This window comes from Corvus brachyrhynchos, unplaced genomic scaffold (assembly GCF_000691975.1).
Source record: "Corvus brachyrhynchos isolate BGI_N302 unplaced genomic scaffold, ASM69197v1 scaffold363, whole genome shotgun sequence".
Lineage (NCBI taxonomy): Eukaryota > Metazoa > Chordata > Aves > Passeriformes > Corvidae > Corvus > Corvus brachyrhynchos.
Window position 1 is genome coordinate 1,627,578 of NW_008237404.1, and position 21,614 is coordinate 1,649,191.

Here is a 21,614-nt window from a genome sequence, read left to right on the forward strand (position 1 = left end):
CCCGGCCCCCTCCCGCGGCGACGGAGGAACGGCGGGAGGTCGCGCCCGTCCCCAGCCCAGCGCGGGCAGCGAAGCGCCTTGGGCAGTTCGGAAGCGGCCTCGGGAGTGGCGCGATCTGGTTCCAGAGTTTTCCTTTAAGTGGAGGAGCACCGAGGAGCCAGAGACTCATGGTGCTGCCGCCTTGAAGCAAAGCCATTAGTGCTGCTTCGCACTTGATCTGTTTATTATCAATTAAATGTCCCTGCTGAGTGTGTGTTATCTTGTTTTCCTAACTGCGTGGAAAAGCAAGCCCATATGGCAAAGATCAGAAGTGCGATGGAGCTGGATACCGGTAGTGACCATTGGTGTTAAAACATCCTAGTTTTGCATTCTTGTAGAAGCCTTGTTTGAATGAAAAGCTCTGTGTTGGGAGGTATAGTTTACAGATCTTTATTGAAGATCTTCTATACATGTCTAGTTGAAAGTCTTCCCCACTGAATTTATCTTACCAAAAAGTGATTCGGACAGAAATAAAGTTTGTAAGGTGTTGATATTAATGGGCTTTCAAAGGAGCCAAAGAAATAGTAGCAAAGTTTTTCTGATATCAATAATTAATCAATGACCAAAACCTGAACGATTGTGTTTTAATGTCTTGCTGAAGTAGCCTGACTGTAAAGTGAGAGGTGATCGGCTTTACTCCTGGGTGTTCCATCAAAACATGCATGTTTGTGAGGTCAAAGCCTGAAAAACACAGATGTGTTTCCAAGCAGGACAGTAAAGGTAAATAGCTTGGCAGCAAGCACTAGTCCTTTTAGAAAAATACTTCTCAAAGTATGCCACCAGTGATGGGTTTCAAGCTTTGAGCTGCTTTGGATTCAGGCATGCTGTACAAAACATGTCTGTGTAGATCGTTAGATGTTCTGGTAAGGTGTACGTATCTCTGTTTCAAAAATAACACAAATGCAGTAATTACCAAGAGAGTTTGACTGCATAAGGAAAATCGCTAGTAAGTATTACTGTGTAACAGAACACGTGTATGGAATGAAGCTGGTGGTTAAGTAGTTTTCAGTATCAAACTGATAGCATGTGGAGTGGCACCTCCAAAGCCTTGCATCTGTGCTTGAAGACTAAATGTAACTTGTGTGGGCATTGTTTCCCTAGCATAGCTCTGCTAACACAGAGAGGGAAAAGCAACTTACGGAGTTGAGTTAAATAAAAACCTTAATACAGTGAAAAGGTGCAGGCCTCTTATGGTAGTGTTTGTGCTTCTGTTGAAGAATAGTTGCTGAACTTGCTGGTAAAAATACATTTTGGGTCTGCAAGCACATGGATGTTAGGATCCTTGTTGAATTTCTACCTTCCTCCCCACAGGCTCTGACAGTATGAAACCTGACTTGTTGTGGTATTCAGCTTTTTCTTCTTCTATTTCTTTTTCACAGCTGATTTTTGGAAGTTTCATAGACAACAGTAAACTGAGAATAATTAGTTAGATGGCTCTTACCGAGGAAGCTGCATGAAGCAGAGATATTCACTAAAGCTATCCATGAGGGTGAGGACCCAGAATCAGGTTTTAAGCAGGGTTGGCTGTGGAAGAGTTGTGAGAACTGTTTAGGGTTATTGCTCTGTGTTCCTTCTCAAAAATCATCGAGTCTTTGGAGGGATGCAGGAGCGGAGTGCAGCTCAGCAGGTACTTCACAAAGGTGGACGTGAGACCCCAGAGACTGAAAGAGTTATGAGTCCTTCTCCTGTTCTGTCTCATTAGCAACTGTGCAAAAAGAGGGGCCTAATTGTGTTTTAGGACTGCACCTGGACAGTGATGATCTGAATTTCATTTAGCCAGGGGACTGCACTGTATTGTAAAAGGTCTGCTTGGGGATGAGGGCAGGAAGTTATCTCTGTGTGACAAATGGGAGGGGTGAACTGATCAAGCAAACTTCTGGGATGACTTAGGAAGGTATTTGTGTAAAAATCTGAGGACTTGTGGGGTGGAGGGTGATGAACCTGGTGCTAGTGTTGGAGGTCATGAGTTAAGGTGGGCACCTTGCAGTGGAGCCGTACCCGAAGCAATGGGAAAGGACAGAGCTGTGAATGGTCTGACAATAGATGGCAGAAGGTTTTAACTGGGCAGGGAGCTGTGGAGGGATTCAGTAAGGTTTTCTTGTGACAGTCTGTCAAAGCTGAGACAGTAGCAATCCTTGCAAAATACAAATGGCTAGGGATGCATCAAAGTTGTTTCAGCATTTCAAAACACAGAGCAGGGAGTGGTGGTGGTTTACTGGATACTTGTCTTGATTTCAAATTGAAATATTGAGCCTTGAGGAGAATAATGGCATACTAATAAAAAGACCTGAATGTGTTTAATTAACTTTCTTTGAGGATAAGTATGGATTAGTGTGAACTCTCTAAATCGTTGATAAGTATTTTCTTTTTTTTTTTTTTTTTCATTGCTCTGGGTTAGTTGAGTTTTCCTTTGGAAAATTACTTTTTAGATATCAGATAAAGTATGCCTAACTTCTGATCTTCTAAGTTGCTGATCTTTACGGACTTTACAAGCCATGGTGTGCCGTGTTTGAAAACTGGAAACGCTCAATCTTTTCTCTCACCAAGCTCTTCTACAGCTGCATAGAAATGCTTTTCCTTTGTTACCAGTAATGCCTTTCAACAGGTTAGAGGTAGCTCACATTCAAAAGGCTTAATTTGAAAAAGAATTGGAATTTGGTATAATTGAAGAGTTGTTATAAAAGATGAAACTTATGTTGTCATTAGCTGCCAAATAAGACTTTGAAGGCTAGTACTGTGACAACTCTCTTTAATGTGTGTAAAAGTATTTGCAATAAAAAATTGGGTATGTAATTCCTTTCCAGTAAAGCTACATGGTGTTTACTTGAGCTAAGATCCCCATTAGTGCTTTGCTGTGAAGTTTTTCAGTGCCACAGTCTGGTATCCACCTTTGGCCCATGTGACTTTGGCTTAGTAATGCACCAACATCTGTATGAACTGAATTAATTTACTCCCCCTCCATTTCCTACTGGCATGGTGTCCCCTGACCATGTAGCTCCTATCTATTATGTTCTGTTTAGCTCAGGTGGTAATTAATGCCAAATATAATTAGTACTAGCTAAGCACTGTTCTAATAGCCGTCTTCATGGATTAGAGAAGACATTGGTTGTATTATTAAGGAAAGTAATGTAAATTTCGTCCCAGAAGTGAGAGGATGAAGTAGGAAGCATGCCTAACACCATGTAGTTATTGCTGATTGTTTATTAAAGCAGGTTGAAATTCTCTAGCATATGATATTCTCTGACACCTAAATGTAAATTCACAGGTTATTGCTTGTTCACCACAGCTCCCTCCAAAAAGGGGTGCTCTGTTCTACCTGCAGCTCTGCTTTCTCTCTTGTGACCCTGTGCAGAAGATATTAATATTGCTGAGATGACATAGGAATTAAACAAGAGAATGGATTTCTGTCAGGTTAGCAAGATGTATTGGCTATCTGTGCAGCCATTTAGGTTGCAGAGCTAGCACAGGGGCACTGAAATTAGATTGTTGGACATGTACAGGGCTGGTCTGCTCCTGTTAGCAGTGAGCTGTCAGGTTGGCTCAAGTGTATAATATACCTTCACTGTACAATTTACTTGCTAACTCAGACTCTCCTGTTATTAGAAATGCCAGACTTCACTTAGAGGTGCACACTGAAAGAGAAGAGGTTACAAGTTTCAGAAAGGAACATTCCAGCTGGAGAGAAGACAAAAAAAAATCACATTAAGTGTGATTGGTGAAGGCAGTAGAGCAGACTGTGTGGAGAGGCTATAGGATCTCCTGTCTTTGGAGATGTTTAATACTTGACCAAACAAGTCCCTGAACAACCTGATCTAACTTTGAAATGAGTTCCTTTTTGGGCAGGGGATTGAGCGAAGTAGGTCCAGAGGTCCCTGTTAGGCTATTCTGTGTGGTGTGGCTCTTGGAAGGTGCAAAGAACATTTGAGCAAAGGCTTTTGCAGAAGAATTCCATTCTTTAAAAGTTTGTAAATGTTCTGCTTTGACTGTGGTCTGTTTCGAAGGGTGGGTGTTGGGTGTGTGCGTGGGGTGATGTGGATTCTCACATCACCACCTTCTCAGGCTACCACTTAGTTTGTGATTTATCCTGCTATTCTGAGGGATATTTCAGGCTGAAGTTGGGTAGTGTGACAGTAGTCATACAAACTTCACTTTCAGAGCTTCAAATAAGCTTACAGAATAAGAGCATGAGAGACCACATTAGTAAGACCAGATTGTTTATACCATCAACCATGACAGTTTGTATGGCTGGCTCTTTTTGGCCTACCTTTCTTGGAGATCAGGGCTGTTGCGGTAAGTGTATGAAATTGTCAGAAAATAAACTCCCTTATCTTCTAGCTATTCCTCAGAGATCAGAGGAGCTGGGTGCAGATAGGCTTAATTTCTCATTTATAACCAGTTAGGCACTAAAGTCTGGTCACATTGAATAAGAACTTTCATGGTTGTGGAGTCATGAATAGTCTGGTTTATTGAAGCAGCAGATTACAGATTCTTGTTAGATTGCTGATAACTGCATTAGACCTGCAAAATATAAGTGCATACCTCTGTGTACAAGTGTTCCCAGGTAAGCTCCAACACAGAGACACAAATCTTAATGCAGAGTTATGCCTGCCTTGGGGAGGGGAGATGAGCAAGCCCATCGATTTGTCTACAGAGTGGGGTTGTGTTCTTGTCCTTCCATAGTGGAGGAGTTCAAATATCAATTTTATACTTGGACAAATGGGTGAATGACTGTAGTCAAAAATCATTGGCTGCCTGTTGCTGCCATCATAGATGTGGGGTAGGGGGACATCTGTTTTCTTATCTTTGTATTGGTAGGTGTGGTTTTTAATATGTAAACAAGGATAATGAGGGTCGTTGATTACCTTCATCAAACTGAGCTACCTAACTTGTGGCTGAAAAAAGGCAGCACTGTGGAACTTCAGTATGCTCCTCCACACGTCTGGGGCAGCAGTGGCAGCCATCAGACCTTCACCAGATCTTTATTCCCGTTATTGTCTCCTCAGAGGAACAGATCTGAACCAAGGCTTGCTGTGCACGGTGAAGGGGCAGTGAGGCTGAGGGCTGGCACAGAGACGTGGGTGGTTTTCTGCACCTCACTGAGACAACACTGGGCTGTGGGCCCTCTGCTTCAGCCCAGACACCATTCAGTTGTTAATCCTTGCTCAAGCTCAGGTGCAAGATGAACAAGTGGCTTAGCTTGTGGTTTTCCTGAATCAGCCTCATCAATTCTTCTCCATCTCACATCTTGACATAACCAGCCAGTCTGTCTTCCACAAGGGCCATGACAATCCTTATTCCACAAGGAAGTTCAGTTTCTTGTTGCAATTTGTCTTCATTGTGAGGCAGTTTTTCAGACTGTGAAACATGGCTCATAGTAAGGGTGAAATGGACTAGCTCTGCTTTTATTATGGCAGGTTGCCTGTTGGAAGAAATCAGACAAATGAATCATTCCAATGCTGAGAAGATTTGTGAAAGTCCTCCAAGTTGTCACCCATAAAACAAGCAGGATGTGTGCTATATTATGTCTGGAATAGGCAAAACATCTGCTCAGATGAGTTTTTTCCAGTGGTGGCCTCTAGCTGCTGATATAGAGAAGGTCTGAAAAGTAAGGATAATCCTTTCACTAGTGGACACTTTACCTTATTTGAATTAGCAATTTGAAAAGCTTGATGTGTTATCGTTGTTTTTCTTCCTCAAATGTGTCCAGTTGTTTTTGGAATGCTTTTTTTTCTTTTAGTTTTTATGTATATTATTTAGTGCCTCTCTCTCTCCCTCTCTGTATATATATACATGCTTGTCTGAATGTAATGGGGTTTAGAAGTGTCTTTGGAAAAACACAATATAGTTGAGTGAAGCCTGCTGTTTGATAATAATTCTTAAATTATGAGAAATACCTATAAAGTGTTCTGATTTTTCTTCTACAGTATCCTTTGTGATTTTTTATAATTTTCTATTGTATTTCACACTCCAGTCATCTCTTAGCTAAACTGGAGGGTCTTGTCATTTTTTTCATGTGGGATAGTCCCCCATACATCAAATCATCCCTCTGTAATTTTTTTAGATTTATGATATTGTATTTGAATGAACTGACCAGAACTAAATTCTTTTGTGATGTAGGTACTTGAGGATTTTAGATGGTTGTAAATTTTTGATATTCTTCTGTATTCCTTTCCTAATAGTACTTAGCATTGTACTTTTCTTTATTGCTTCAGAGCAGCAAGGTGATGTTTTCAGAAAACCATACCCAAGCCATCCAGTTCTTTTTTTGGGGCAGTACTGAGTAACTTAAGAATCCATCATATATATGTATAGTTTTTTCTTCTTTTGCTTAAGAACTGGTATGGTTGGTGCATTTTACAGGCACACAGTTCAGATTACGGCCTGGGAGGTAAGTACATGCAGTGTGCACTGTGCTAGTGAAACTCTTACCTGGGAGCTGAGAATAAATGTGCATGAAGCATATCTGTACTAAGGTGAAGAATTGAGATTAGAGAAGTGAGAACTGATAGAGATTCTGATATCTTTGAGAAGTAAACATTGTGTTTGATGAAGTGAAAATCTAGTGAAATGGGATTCTGCATGCTTAGGGTTTATTCCCCCTGTTTCACAGAGGGAGTATTTGTCTTTTCGAATCAATATGTTTCACACCCATTTGACATGTCACCGTTACATTGGCATATTTCTATATTTTGTTCTGAGTAGTTGATGTAAATACTGTGTGCTTGCTTCTACATTCATCTGCTGGGGTGCTTCATTAGTCCATAACTCCATCTGGATAATTCTTCTTCAGGCACTACCTACTGCTGTTTTCACTTTAACCTGCTTCCTAAGAGTCTTATCGTTGTTATGCTAATCTGTGTTCATTAGTTAATTAACAGCTTTCCCTATGGAGGGGTGGAAGAAATCCTTTTGATTATTAAGTTTAGCTGATCCTGTCACAAGCAGATAAGTAAAATATTCCTTTTCGTCAGTTTCTGACAGTGTTTTGATTCTAAAAAGTCTGTCTGAGTTAGGTGTACATAAGATCTCTGCAATTTTGATGTGTCGTGGGGTGTGTGAGTGGCATAAACCCACCTATGTGCTGGGAGATGTGGTGTACAAGGCAAGGTATCAGATCTGAGCTGTAGGAGACATTGGTCCTTTGGACTTTGAAGTCCAAAACATCTTGTTGAATAGGGAGTGGTTGTTTAGATAGGGATTTCTGGGAATGAAGGAAAACTGACAGGAGGATATTTTTTAAATAGTCCCTCTTCTTCCTCTTTCCTGTTTCCCAAAAAGGAAAACCCCAAACTTTCCTACTTCAGAGACATAACCATGAGTGGCTGCTGTACAGTGCTGTCTTTGGTTCTGCCAAAACACGGGATAATAGTACACCCACCTGAGTGGTTGCATAGTGAACTAGATTGGGAAGTGAATGCAGGGAGAAAAGAGTCTTTTAATTACAGTAATTTTCACTGTGTTGCATTAGAGACAATTCTACTGCCTTGACTGAGATAAGAGAGCTTGCCTATGCTCCTGTAAGAAATTTTGGTCAAATTATGTTGTTTAACGTCTTAGGAATTAGCATATACATTTCTCTTTCTTTTCAAATCAAGACTGATTTTTTTTTAGTGGAAAATACGGTAAAAGTTATTTAAGTTAATGTAGGAGCAAGTGAATGAAGGTTTTTGCTTGTGTTGCTTTGTAAGTCAGATAAGTTGGTTTAAGGGTGCCTACCAAATTCAAAATTTACAGAACTACAAAAGTGAATATGAAGAAAGACTAAAGGTATATCATGATTTGTGCTGAAATTATGAATTTCGGTCTTCATTGTCATACAGGCCAGCTGTGTTATGTGCAGCTGTGCAAAATGCTAGAGGCGCAGCTGTGGTAGTGTTAAAAATATGCCTTATGCCAGGGCTCTTGAAGGCTTTATATAATTAATCTGTGGCTGTGAAATTGATGAAGTGCAGAAAGGTGTTTTGCCATGGAATTTTGCAGTTTATGATGGTGGTCCCTGGGATTTCAAAAACCTTGGCCAAGGTGAAGACATCTGCAGTCCCAAGCTTTGTAAGTGTGTTGCAGACATAGGCTATATTTTCACAGGAGCCTAAACTAGCCTAACACTGAGTGGCAGAGAAAAAACATTACTTGTCTTTTTGCTGGATTGATTAACTTCTGGGCTAGTGAGCTGGACTGGCTGTCGGAAGGACTTGCCACTTGCCAAAGCTAGCACAGGATAATAATGTGTGTCTAGGGGCGGAAAGGAATTAACATGGCTGGAAAGAGAGGAAGATCTCCAGGCACCACAGCCTTGGAGTTTTGGAGAGGCAGCCTCTCTTCGTTACTGTCGACTTAGACTAGGATCCTGTTGTAATGATGGAAAATAATAATACCAGCATCCTTCACAAATGTGTTTTGAAATCTGTTCCTTGAAAGAGCTGCAGAAAAGCTGCGTGGTATTGTATTGGAGTGAGTGGTATGTTCCTCAACTTTGTATTTCCAGTCTTTCAGAAATGGGTAACTTGATAGCTTTTAAGACAGCAGGAAGTGATTGAGCCATGTTCAACTACTTCTTCAGGCTGCTTTGAAGGAATCTTGAATTTGCCTCTTTCACATCACAAGTAAATATCCTGGCTACATAGGTTTTTGCTCCAAGAGTGTGTGAAGGAGGGCAGGGGCAGTTTGTAGAATTCAAATAATGAGTTGCAGTATCATTAACATGGAGTGTGAAAATCCAGTAGCTGTGTGTACTCCAGAGGCTGGTGCACTGACTTGTGCCGCAGAGCATCTGTGGCTCTGGGACTTAAGCATTGGTTTGCTCGTAGATCAGTGGTGCAATTGGATGATAACCAACAGTCAGTTATACCTTCCTTTATTAGTGTGAAACAATGTTCCAACTATCATTAATTGTGGCATTGGTGATGGCACGCAAGCAGTATCAGAGCTAATAAGCAGCAGAAACAATTGTATGAGCACAAACCACACTGGCTCATTGATGTGCTCATTGATGAGTTACAGCAGAACTGCCACCTGTATCTTGTGGCAGCACAAGAGACGTCACATCTCTGTGCACTGCATGTCTGGGGACAGGTGGAAGGTATCCAAGCTGGTGATGTGGGATCAAGTGTCATCCTTTCTGGCCCAACATCTACATGCGTCACTTCTCTGCCTTGGGCAAGCAGCAAAGGCTCTTCTCCTTTTGCTTGTTTTGTTTGGCTCTGCAAATAGGTGGTCTTCAAGTTCATAACAAGGTTTTGTTATTAACTTCCCCAAAACTGATCTGCCGCAGCATGGTCTTGTATTGGTGGTCCTGGCATTCACATGATCCCTTAAGTCAGTTGCTCAATCATCTTGCCATGATAAGTTGCTGTTTGTGCTGGCAGACCCTGCCTGCCTCTTCTGGATTTTGCCTTACAGCTCAGTTGGTTTCCTCTTATGTTACACCCCTCATCTAAAAGCCACGTTTTATGCATTTGTCACTGGTAGATTTAATGAGGATGTCTCCGCAGCATCTCTATGTAGATATGTGTATACAGGAACTGGAGATCCCCAAGTGGGAGCCTGTATCTCTGTTGCACAGGACTGCGGCCCTGGGCGGGGGGGAAGGAATGTGTTCCCCCTTTGGAGCTAGCTGCTGGTTTGATACTAGGTGCCTTAAAGCTGAATTGTGTCTTGTTGAAGCAGTGGCTGAAAAGCGTTACATTAACCTTCACTGATCTTAGGTGCATGGAGAACTTTGCATTTTTTCTGCGTCATCGTTTTGTTTTTCATCAAGGTCTTAACTGTTCACATTTAGTTTAGCTTTTTAATCTCTTAGGTCACCAGCTTCTGCTGTTTATTTTGCTAATAATGTTGCTGCTGTTTGACTTCTCTTTCAACCATAGTCTTGGTAGCTTCCCAGATGGCTACATCTTGCATTGTTATTGAGGAAATGTGCAAATAAGTTTACAAAACAGGCACACTCCTCTCTGGTGATGAGAGTATGAATAGTGCTTTCCTCACCTGTCAACAAGAACCACCAAAGCCCAAGCAGAAAAACAACTGTGCTTCTTTCTGAGAGAATTAGGGAGGGTAAGCTGCAAACCCTTTATTTTGTGAGGTTGTTTTAAGTGGGATTAGGAACAGATGTTGGGTAGCTTCAGGATAATGAATTGTTTAGTGGGGAATATATAAATATTGAATTCTAATATCAAGAGAAATGACAGTATTGTTTCTGGAGCTAGTCTCCTGTTCATTTTACAGTAATATTCCCTCTAATAGTGGTGAGAATAGAATATATAATTATGACCACATTTCTTCAAGATCATTTTTCAGTGAAGCCTGAATATATGGAGCCCTGTGACTGTTCAGAACTTGAGACTTGGCTAATTTGTGCAGGTTTCTTAGAGTGAACTCAGGCACTCACTTTAAGGGAGTCCTAAAAATTGCATCTTCTAAATGAAACCCCAAAATGTTTCTATATAGAATTTAAAAACCCCAACTTTGTAATAATAAACTCCTGTCTAGAAGAGGTTTTCTCAAAATACACGTTGTGTGTCTGCTCTCCTGTATTCATCCTCCAATATGAGCCATCCTGCTCATATTGGAGGATGAATACGGAGATGTGTAACTTCTTCAGTATCATTGTTCAGGCTGTATTTGCAAGAGTGGAAAAAAGTGATGAAACAAGGTAAAAGTAGAAGACACTTACTGTCTCAACTACGTACAACACTAGATGGATTTTTGCTGTTTCCCAGTATGGGCAAAATGGGGAAGGACCTTTTTCTAGGTGTGTTCAGTGAAAGTTCATAATTTTTCCTGGGTTTGAGTGAAAGATGTTATTCTCTTCACAAAATTAATTTCAATTTCACAATTTCACTTGGCTTTCTTATCTTCCACCTAACGCAGATGATGAACTTCCTCCTCTGGCCTCTATTCTGCTCCTCTTTTTTGCGAAACTGTAATTTCTTACCTGTACCTTGTATCTGTCTGTATCTTATCTGTTTTCTTACATGATTCAGATATTGTACTTTGTGTGTGTTTGACTTGTGTCTGTAAGTTTTCATTAATGCCCTAACAGTTAAAAGCCATTAATAAAGGTAGGTGTTCTAGGCCATGCCATTTTGAAAGTACAATAAACCCAAAGGAGTTTTCCAAATCAAATTTAGATCAACTTTAAAAACTGCCCTATCTTGCTTTTAATCAACTCTTCCTAAATAATTATGATAGGACAAAATGATTTTGACATTTTAACAAGATTGATGGTAGAGGAAGTGCTAAACTCTGAATTTTGGCAGGGAAACTGGCTGCCCTTCATGCCTGCCTTTCTTTCTCAGCTTGGTGGGAGGAAATGCCTTTTTGATAGGAGTCAAAGCCTAAAATGCTCAGAACCCAAAATTTATCACTCTCTCAGTTTAAATATTTCATGTGGTGATGGCTTTTGAATTGTGTTTTGGGGTCTGTTTGTGAGGTGCATGGGGTTTATCCCTGTGATGTCTCACTCCACTTCATATGCTTACTGTAGAAGGCTACATGCAAGTAAAAGTAATGCCACCCTTACAGCAGTGGGTGGTTATAGCTGTTCTTTCAGCAAGTATAATTTGAAATTGGACAATAGGAAAAAATAGATAGTATAAGACACTTCTTCACACACAATATAAAAGTTTCTCTTGCAGAAGGAGAGCAGATACTGACTGTATTTAATGTATAGAGAGCCTGATAAAGGGCTCATGTATTAGTACATCTCAAGTTATGAACTTTGGAAGATGACTATTGCCATTACCAGCATTATTATGTTCTGTGTAGTAGAAGAGGGATCACAGTGGTTCTTTCTTTACTTCAAACTTTGTATTGAAATTCACTGTAACTATCCTGGCACTTTTTTTAAAGTGATGTCTGTGCTGTCTTATAGGCACAGAAATGAGCAATACTGGGGTGAGCTACTTGAATCTTATGATCAAGTTGCAATCAGGATTTTGGAGGGTGTGGATAGGCTAGAATCCTGTCTCTTGCTGGAGAACCAGGACCTGTCATGCAGATAGTCCACCTTGCAATGAAGTTTGTGGTGTGTGTTGATGGTGAGACTCCTTTCCACCCAGTACCCGAGTATCTTGCCTCCTTGTGTGGAAAGAGAGAAGCAGCTGGAATTGGTGGGAGCTGAGAGAGAGCTTTGGTTCATTTCCATCAAGTCTTCTCTTTCTTGCTTCAGGATAAGGAGGCCAAGCTCACTCCAGCTCCAGGAGATGGTCAGAGGATGGTGTTGCCAAATTGGCTATCACTCAGAATTTAAGGCCAGCCACCACCAGCCCCTGTGATACCTGAGGAGTTACTAGAATGCATGGGGGGTTATTTTCTGCTAAATCTCCCATCTCTTAACAGGAAGATTTTGCCTTTACACAATGAAAGGAAACAGGAGAGCAGGACTTGAGGCTAGTGTGAGTGTAGTTGTTGTAAGGGCACTTTGACCTTTTTGTATCCAGTTCTCTGCAGTGTGGTTGCCGCAAAGTCATGTATCTGAAGTGTGTTGTGCACATAAATGAAGGGCAATTTCAGTGGAGAGCCTGTAATAATCTATATTTGTAGACCAAATGGTTAGCAGAGAAATAAAATCTCAGTAGTGTTTGTTGCTTGCCTTGGAGAGAAGTCTTATCTCAGAAAATGTTTTGTTACTGATGGTAATGATTTACTTTGGCTCTTTAGTCAATTAATGTATATGTATAGTATCTTATATAAGACCATTACCAAACTGAGAATAGCTCTTATTACAAACCACAATTTGTCTCCTGTTTTACTTGCAAAAGACTTAATAACATATTTCAGCTTAAAAATACAAAGCAAAAGCTGATGTGAAAAAAATAGCTCTTTTTTCCCTATTGTTAAGTTTCGTCATGAAAGCAAGATGTGAGTGAGTAGGTGTGTAGGATGCAATTCCACCAGCAGTCACACATTTGTTCCAAATATATACTGAAAAATGCTGGGCACTCTGGGGTTTAAGTAATTCAAGTCATAATTACTTTTAGGGAAGATTTTTTTTTTTAAACAATCAACGAAAGTTTTTGTTCAGAAAGTCTTGCATCTCTACCATGTTGTCTCTAGTGCAGGTCTGATTGGAAGTTATTTATTGCATCTTTCTTACCAATCTTCAGAAATAATCTTGAGTATCTTTTAAATTGGAAGATGAGTTACTGCTGTAATTTAAATGATTGTTCCAAAAGGTAAGTGTAAAGGAAGTCATTGGAACGTAGTTGGAGATGTTTTTTATGCTAGCTAAGTTTTCTGTAGTAACTATTACTCAAAGCAAGGAAGTCATGCCATGACAGATCTGACTGGGACAGCAGAAGCTGCTTTTGATACCAGTTGTCTAAATGTCTTCTGGCCTTGTGCCCAAGTAATGTTTGATCCACATGTAAAGCAGTTTCCAAACGCTACAGAGCTGAGCATCTTCATCTAGTCTGAATTGCTGGCTCATGACATCTGCTTCATGAGAGGACCAGACATCCTTGCATCATTCAGTATCAGTGTCTGCTAGATAAGTAGGGTGAATGTCTAAGAACAAAAGTGTGGCTAATAGTCCAGTTCTCTGTGCCTGACCTGTCCCTTTAATCTCTTGGATTAGCTACTTTATTAAGACAAGTGACAGTTTTTGAGGGTGTTGTGATATATTGTAGGAAAAAGCTTATTTGAAACACTTGAAAAGTGTTACTGCTAAAACTGGAATGAAACTTGTTATGGCTTGACTCCACAGAAGTCAGGGCAATGCAGTCTTGGGGGATGTTGCTTGATATGACTTTGGTAGAGTTAAACTTGGAAATCTCCTTATTCTGAGAGTCTGATTCTTTTGTATAAGTTGCTTATACAGCAGAACTATTTTGGGAAGTAATTCTTTCAAGGTATTTTTGTTATTTAAGATACAGAAATCGGTTTTTAGTGGGTTTTGGTCTTCTTGGTAGAATAGCCCAGTAATTTAAAATTGAATGACATTTGATTATTTAGTTATGTTGCAGCTATAACAATTGCTTACATGGGTGGAGTTACATATTTAGCTGTCCTAAATGCAGTACGTGCACTAGTTAAAAATGGTTGCTTGCCCTTGTGTTGATTACTTTTTCCCTTTTTTTCTCTTTCTCCTTCTATTTTTGCCTGTACTCCTCAGCTATGTTATCACCATCACATGGTGTTCCCCTGCACATGCTTCTCAAGTTCACTCATGATCTTTCTCCTTTGCATATGCCTCACTATTACTAGGCTTCCCTGCCTGCTGGGACATGTTGGCAAGCCATCTGGGCTTCCTTTATTCCTTGCTTCTCTGAGCATGTCTTGCCTGATGGTGGCTGTCAGCAAAGTCCAGACCCAGCAGTGCCATTGCCATCTGTGGTAGCTTTTGCTTATCCCTGTGCATCGATAGAGATCTGTTTCCTAAGCTTTCCCTGTTGGGTTTCCAGGCTCTCTGCAGCAGAGTCTAGATGCCATTGTGAAGAACAAGAATCTCTTTAACTGGGTTTTCATAAGCCAAGAGTGGCCCACAGACCAGAGTTTGGGAACAGTTTTATTGTACCTTTTGACTGTGAGGAAGGCAAGATTTGGAGAGTTTGTGGTGAATTTTATGAAGTCACACTTCAGTAGAAGTATCAGATTTTTGTTTCTGCCCTTGTCAAGTTTGTAATGTACTTCACTTGCAGACATAAACATTGCCTTTGGCAAGAAGGGCTCCTACTTGGCTTTAGTACTAGCAGGTACAAGCAATTTGATCCTTTTTTTTTTTTTTAAACCAAGAAAATTCTCTTAGTAGGCATGTTTGCCTTTCCATAATCCTACTAGTGTTTAGGCTGTACTGTTCATAGGGGACCTTTTTTTTAGGTGGAAATACTGTGGGTGTCAGCTTAAAACATTCCAGCGTACTTTCTCCATGTTCTCCCAAGAAGCAAAGTCTGGAGGAGTGCATGACTGTTCTTTGTGACATGGTAATTTGCAGATTTCCCCCAGTGTAATTGTAGAAAGGTGCTAACTTTGGTTGTATTCAGTGCTGTCTTGCCATAGCAAAAGTGAAAAATCGAAATTTGTCTTAGCAAGTTTTTTTTCCTGCAAGGAACGAATGCTGCTCACCCCATCCTTAGTTATGTTTATATTTGATCATGGCCAGGATTTTTCTTAGTAAAATTATGATGCCGAAGTAGCAATGCAAGCTGGTTAACGAAATATTTAAATAAAAAACTACTCCATTATTGATTTTAATAATAATGTTGTCACTTGAATGGTAGAAGTTGTTACTTTTAAGATACTGTCAGTGTCTTAAGTAAGCAATAAGTAATATTCTCTGGGATGCACAATGATATTAGAAGAAACTTCTAAACAATCGAGGCGTTGAAGATATTGAAGAGGTCAAGATTCATAGTCAGGAGCCAATTCAGTCTTTTTTTATTGGCCTTGTAAGAAGATAGAAATTTTTTACAATGAGGGTGGTGAGGAACTGGCACAGGTTGTCCAGAGAAGTTGTGGGTGCCCCATCCCTGGAAATGTTCAAGGCCAAATTGGATGGGGCTCTGAGCACCCTGATTTGGGTGGAAGGTGAAAGTGTCTTTGCCCATGGCAAGGGGTTGTACTAGATGGCCTTTAAAGTTCCCTTCCAGTTCAAACTTTTATGGGATCCTGCAATTCTATTCTGTGGTCTAAAACCATTAAGAAAATAATGTAACTTCTAATATATGATCAAAAAAAGTTGTATTTTGTAGATCTGTGATGATTGACATGAAACTGCCTGAACAGAATCACTTGGGAGGGTGGAATTTGATGCTTTTATTTTTTTAAAGCAAAAAGTGTTTTCAAATAAGAGGAAGGAGCTAAAAAAGCAGACTTCAAGTGTGGATGTGGTGTTACTTCTTCAGCCAGTTAGTGGCAGATACACAGCGACTTCAACTTTAGTCTTAATGAACATCTTGTATTTGCAACCTGTTTGCTTCTTTTGTCATCTATTACCTTAATTTCTTGGCACTTTCCATCCTGGCAAGTAAGTCATCATTACATTATATTTTTAAAAGGTATGTTACTGAGGTAGGAAATGCTTGTACAGAGCAGATGTTTCTGAATACATATGTGTAGGTTCAGTTCCTCTGTATACATCTAACTATTCCTATTGAAAATAAAAAAATCCTAAAGCCCTTATTCTTTCCACATGTACATCAACAGATGTTTCCTAGTCATGTGTGTACTTTCCAGTTGGTCTTCTGTCTTCTGCAGTTACATTACTTTCTTATTAGTTGGCCAGGCTTTCAGATGAGTGTAGTGGTCCTGCAAGTATTAGTGCTAGTCTGCTACAGTGTTTCTAGTCTTGACTTATTTCAATCTCTTTCCTTTGAGTGGATAGCTGCCATTTGAAACAGCAGTCCTGCTGGATCCTGTTTGTGGGCACTGCTGCTTCTGGTCCTTTTCTGTATCCAGACAGCCTTGGTAGCTAAAAAGTTGTAATTTTATTTATAATACTGTGTCATATAGGAACTCTCTTCTTATGGGGCAGTAGCTTGTTATGCTAAAATCAGAAAGATGATCATTGTCCTGGAGAAGTTTTTGTACATAACTGGCAGGGCAAAAGAGTGAACAAATGGGTATTAGAGGTAATGTCAGACAGTATAGGAAGAAAAGTGATATAGCTGCAAATGGTTTCAATATGCCAAAAGAGCCTGCTCATTACCTTACTGTTTTTTAATTCCTTGTTAGTTGGATAGTAGAGAAGAGTTTGAAGGAGACAATTAGAAAGAAAACAGTGAATGGATGTATGTGTTCTAGGGGACCTTCCAAACATGATGAATGCCTTGGGTACGTTTCTAACCCTATTGTGCCAAGGAGGTGCTGGCAGGAGGGTACAGGGCTCTTGGGCTTACTAAGCCAGTGTTCTTATAATATGAAATTTCCACAGAATGTGCGTATGCTGGCCTTTTCTTAAAGCAAAAATTAGCTGGGCTTTACTTTCATTGTACAGATAAATATTGTCTGAATGCAGTGAAGGCAGTAGACTGTGAGCTTTAAGCTCCCTCTGGTGGCTTTACAGTTCAAACCTTAACTGTTGCACTTGTCTGTTCTGGACAGTTTTGAGAGTCAAAGTTTGTAACATATTATTAAGTTATTGTTATTTTAAAAATTAATACAGGAATATGATGTGCCATATGCCTTTCCAAGGTGTCAAAGGTCTTCTGTAACTGGACTTCAGAGAAGTAAAAGAGTTAAAATAATATAAAGCAAGAGGTCTATTTTCTAGTTATTATAAGCATAAAGGAAGTATTTCCTGTAAAACTTTACTTCTCTGGTTGTTTTTTCAGTGGTGCCAATAGTTTGAAGCTGATATCCCTGAAAGTGCCCTAAAGTATTACAGAACAGTGAAAACAGATAGGATCTCTGTATGGCAAGCTTAAATATAATGTGTTAATGCAAAAATAGTTTTTGGATCAGGTAGCCCTGATTTGGTCTTCTTGCTCTAAGGATGTGAATATAAATGACCCCAGGCTTGCAAAAAGTTATGCTTTGTCACACCCAAAGAATTTGTTCTAACATGGCTGTAGTTAGTGGGGCTTCATGAGACTGCAGAGCTGTGAGCTGCAAGGTCAGTAGTGTTGAAAGGGAAATGTCTCTCCACGCCTTTTCTCCCCATCGTTGCAACTGGCTCTGGCACTTGTCTGGGTTTTTGATGTTTGTTAGGGTAACAAATGTTCATTCCCCTTGCCCCAGGATTTCACCTCTATCCTCTTTTTCTTTTGTGGACTAGGTGATAGAAAGTATCATGCAAAGAGGTAACAAGACCATGCAGTTGGGACCAAGAAAGGAATAGGACCTCTCCTTTGGGTAGCAGAAAGTTACTAAAATAAGTCACTTGTCTCAAGAAATTTGATTCTTAGTTCTCATGCTGTATCTTTGGGAAAGAGCTGTGTGTTCCTTGAGACTTAAAATTTATTCCCAGGCACTGCACAGCAACAGAGGCTGTAGATTAAATGCACCTTAAATGATAACTGGTACTGAAAAAAAGCAGCCTATCACCACCCAATATGTCCCTTACTGTGCTGGTTTAGGCTTTTTTGTTGGGTTATGGTGAACCAGACTGGGGAACTGATCCAGATGGAAAAAAAAACCCTGCTTTTTTTGTTGTTGTTCCAGCTGATCCAGATGAAAAAAACCTGGGATGATTTTTGGTAATCACTTCCCCAATCTGGTTCTCTGCATTTGCACAAATGCTTGCTCATACAATGGGGGGAAAAGTGGGGACTGGTTTTTTTTGGTTGTTTATTTGCCACAGCTCTGACTGAAGTGCTGTTGCTGTGTAGGTCATTCCTGAATGTTTGATAACCTGCTCCAAATATTTTTCTGGCATTCTGTACAGCTGGTTCTGTTGCAGTGAATGTAGCTAGAGTCCATGCAGAGGACTGTCCTTCAGACTGTGGAAAACACAGATGGTTAGGAGCAGCTCCTGCTGCATGCAGGAGAGTTGAGCTTACATCACAGAAATGTCTGTTAAATCAGATTTCTTATGGTTTATCTACTGGAAAATATTTCACTTGGGTTAAAAACCTTGGTCTGTGTGCTAAGGTCTTGGTGCTTTTATTCCCAAAGCAGTGGCTATAACTCACAACTGAAAGATAGGTGGCACACATGTTCTCCTCAAACTGCTAGGGACAGAGCTGGAATGTGGAGTTTGGAAGTTCCACTGACGTTCAATAACCTACGCTGTCACCTTGATCCTGCTCTGCAGTTTGGATGTGATCTTTGGGTGTGTGCACGTTCCTTTCTCAAAGGTGCATCAGTTTTGCTTACCCTGTTTGTGGTATCAATTCCCTGCAAGAATGCAGTGCCATGTGTGTGTTTAGATAAATCCCAAATAGCAGAAGTGAGAGAATATTTATTAGTGACAGAAGTGGAGAGCAGCGTGGTGCTGTGAGCTGCTGGTACTTTCTGCATGGTTGTGTTTACCTTGTAGGGTGGGGGAGGGGGGTGTTGGGGTTGCTCCATGAGGTGAGGCTGCAGTGCAGGCAGCTTGTCTGTGCTCTGTAGGCACCTCACAGAGGTCCAGGTTATTGCATGGTTTCGTGCTTTACCTCTAGCTGATTTTCAGGTAGAAACCACCGTGGAGGTGGCTTTCAACAGGAGAGCAGCAAGGGTTACCTTAGCAGCCAAGGTGCCCAGGATGTAACGGGGTGGGTGTATATAGGGATGGGTGTAAGCTGAGGAACCACCGTAGCCATTCCCAAATGGGCTTGCTTGTCTCTTCAATCACACCCAGTCCTCAGGATGTCAACTTTAACATTAAACACTAGAGGGTAGTATGTTACTGGTAATACTTTATTTTAGAACGTAACTGTAGTTTTTAAATCCCTTGAATTTATTATACAATTAAATATTTTAAAACAAATGTAGAACTAAAGAAAAAACAGTGCTTTGCTTCCAGGACTGTGAGCATGCATAGCAGCACTTAGTGATGTGCAGTGGTATTTTTGGTCTGAGCAGAAAAAGGATTGGTTTGAATTTAGATCTGACTTGTAATTTTCTTCAGAAACATCATTAGGAAACTATACTTAAATTATTCACTCTCTGCCTCATATCTTGATATTCACACCTATGTGCATGCGAGGTAAATACACAGTGGTATATAAGAAGAGGCTGTGCCTGAGAGCAAGCAGTTTTGCCAAGAAATACTTGGTTTTGGTGTTTGACTTGTTAAACATTTATAAGTTCATGACATATAGCTCTTACTATGTTTTTGATCAGTGCTTGAATAACGTTTTTTTTTCTTTCAGGCACCACCTTCCATGGTCAATAATGAACAACGCCAACATGCTGAGCACATATTCTTATCATTTAGAAAATCAAAATCACCATTTGCTGTTTGCAAACATATTTTGGGTAAGTTTCAATAAATGGAGTTAGGTGTGTACATTCTTTTATAACTGGAACTGTGCTGCTCTTTTACAGCTGGGACTATGGACATCAGTTTTGATTTTGATATGGGGTACTTTTTGATGGAGGGTGAAGCCTATTACTGTCATTTTCTGTTTTATTTCTGTCAGTTTCAAAGCTGTAAGGTGTAACTTCATGTAGCTAAGTTCCTAAACTGATTTAATAGATTTCTTCTGCAACATGATTATTGTAATACTGTCTAATCTATGCAGCTTGTGCAGCTGCCAGTAGTGTGGCTGCTTGGCTTTGTGCTCCCCATTAAATCAGCCAATGATCCAATTTTATACACTTCTATCAGATTTTGCATTGGTGCTGAAATTAGTTTATTTCTAGTTGAACAACTTAGTTGCTGTTGACAGCCCAGCCAGAGGAAAAGAGGGAAAAGCTAGAGAAGTTTCTGTTCACCTGGTAGAAGCAAGAGAGTATTGATTTGAAATTTTGTGTGATTGTACGTGTGGAGAAAGGAAAGAGGCAGATACCACCCTTCATCAGAAATTTCTTCGGTTTTAATGGAAATGCTATAAATGTGGTTGTGTAGCAAGTTTTTAAAAATAAATGTTTTTACAGGTGCTATAGAGACTTATTAGAGTTTGGCAGCTAAATCTGAAAATTACAGGCACAGTAGGGATGTAAGATTGCTGCTCAGCGCTGTGGTACTGACCAGTTGCGAGTGCTGGGGACGGGTGAGGGGGAGTTTCAGTGAAAGCCGACTCTGAGAGCTGATGGGGGAAACCTCAAAGTTTGCTCAAAAGAACACATGCCAAAACCACAAAAAGTGACTTTTCTTTTAAAGAATTTGCCAGAATGAACAGAGAAATATTAGAATTATGTTTAAAATATTATTTTCATATTTAATTCATTCTGCAGTATTTTTTTAACAGTTATTTCGAAATTTACTGGGTTAGAGACTTACAATTCATGAATATTGTGATGTCAGTATTGCAGACCTACTCGTATGTTATACTGTGATATATAGACCAGGATGTGCTTCCTTTCCTGCAACCAAAATTTCTCTCTACAAATTAGTTTCTTCTGCGTTTAGTATATTATAGTAGTACTCCATTTGGTTTGGAAGACTGCAATCACACTTTTTGCTTGATGGGTCAGCAAAATTGATGCTTCTTGTTTTCACACTGATTTTTAGAGAAAACTAAGTGGGCAAAAACATCCTTAAGTAACTTTGTTTGCAGACCATTTGGAACTAAGTGATACATTCATCATCGATCAGAAATGAATAATGAAATTTCATGAAATCTTAAATGTGGCTGGTTGGAAAGAATATGATGCTGGTTTTAATACCTTTTGGATGTCTAGAAATATTACATCTTAAACTGTTCATATGCTACCACCACTGAGAAGCCAGCATGTTTCCATGTGGGGCAGGTTTTTTGTAGGAATGTAGGCAGTTACAATGCTGAGACCTGGAACTTAGAGACTTTTTCAAAACTTTGTGCTTCCTCAGTAAGGATCTGTACAGTCTGGACAGAAAGAACAGGTAGTTAGGATTTGGGAGTTGAGGAAGAAGAGGCGGGGATTGTGAAATCAGGAACCAGGGAAGGGAAACAAGCTGTTCATGATGAAGAATAAGAGTTGAAGTGTACTGAAGGGATGTGTGCTGGTAAGGGTGTGCTGGAACCAGAGAACTAAGTAGATGGCTTAAAAAGAAATAAAAAAATGGTCAA

At 40.0% G+C, this 21,614-nt stretch overlaps 2 protein-coding genes across 2 annotated transcripts in view; both read left to right on the forward strand.

Annotated features, from left to right (window-relative positions):
• The window catches only part of EEF1AKMT1 (eukaryotic translation elongation factor 1 alpha lysine methyltransferase 1), a 169,224-nt gene that overhangs the window by 74,701 nt on the left and 72,909 nt on the right, over positions 1 to 21,614 (forward strand). The gene's annotated exons all lie outside the window — the stretch shown is intronic.
• The window catches only part of XPO4 (exportin 4), a 53,190-nt gene continuing 51,325 nt past the window's right edge, over positions 19,750 to 21,614 (forward strand). The window contains exon 1 of the mRNA XM_008630988.2: positions 19,750 to 19,878. Within this exon, the coding sequence (XP_008629210.1) occupies positions 19,785 to 19,878 (94 nt within the window). The 5' untranslated portion in view covers positions 19,750 to 19,784. The remainder of the gene's footprint in view (positions 19,879 to 21,614) is intronic.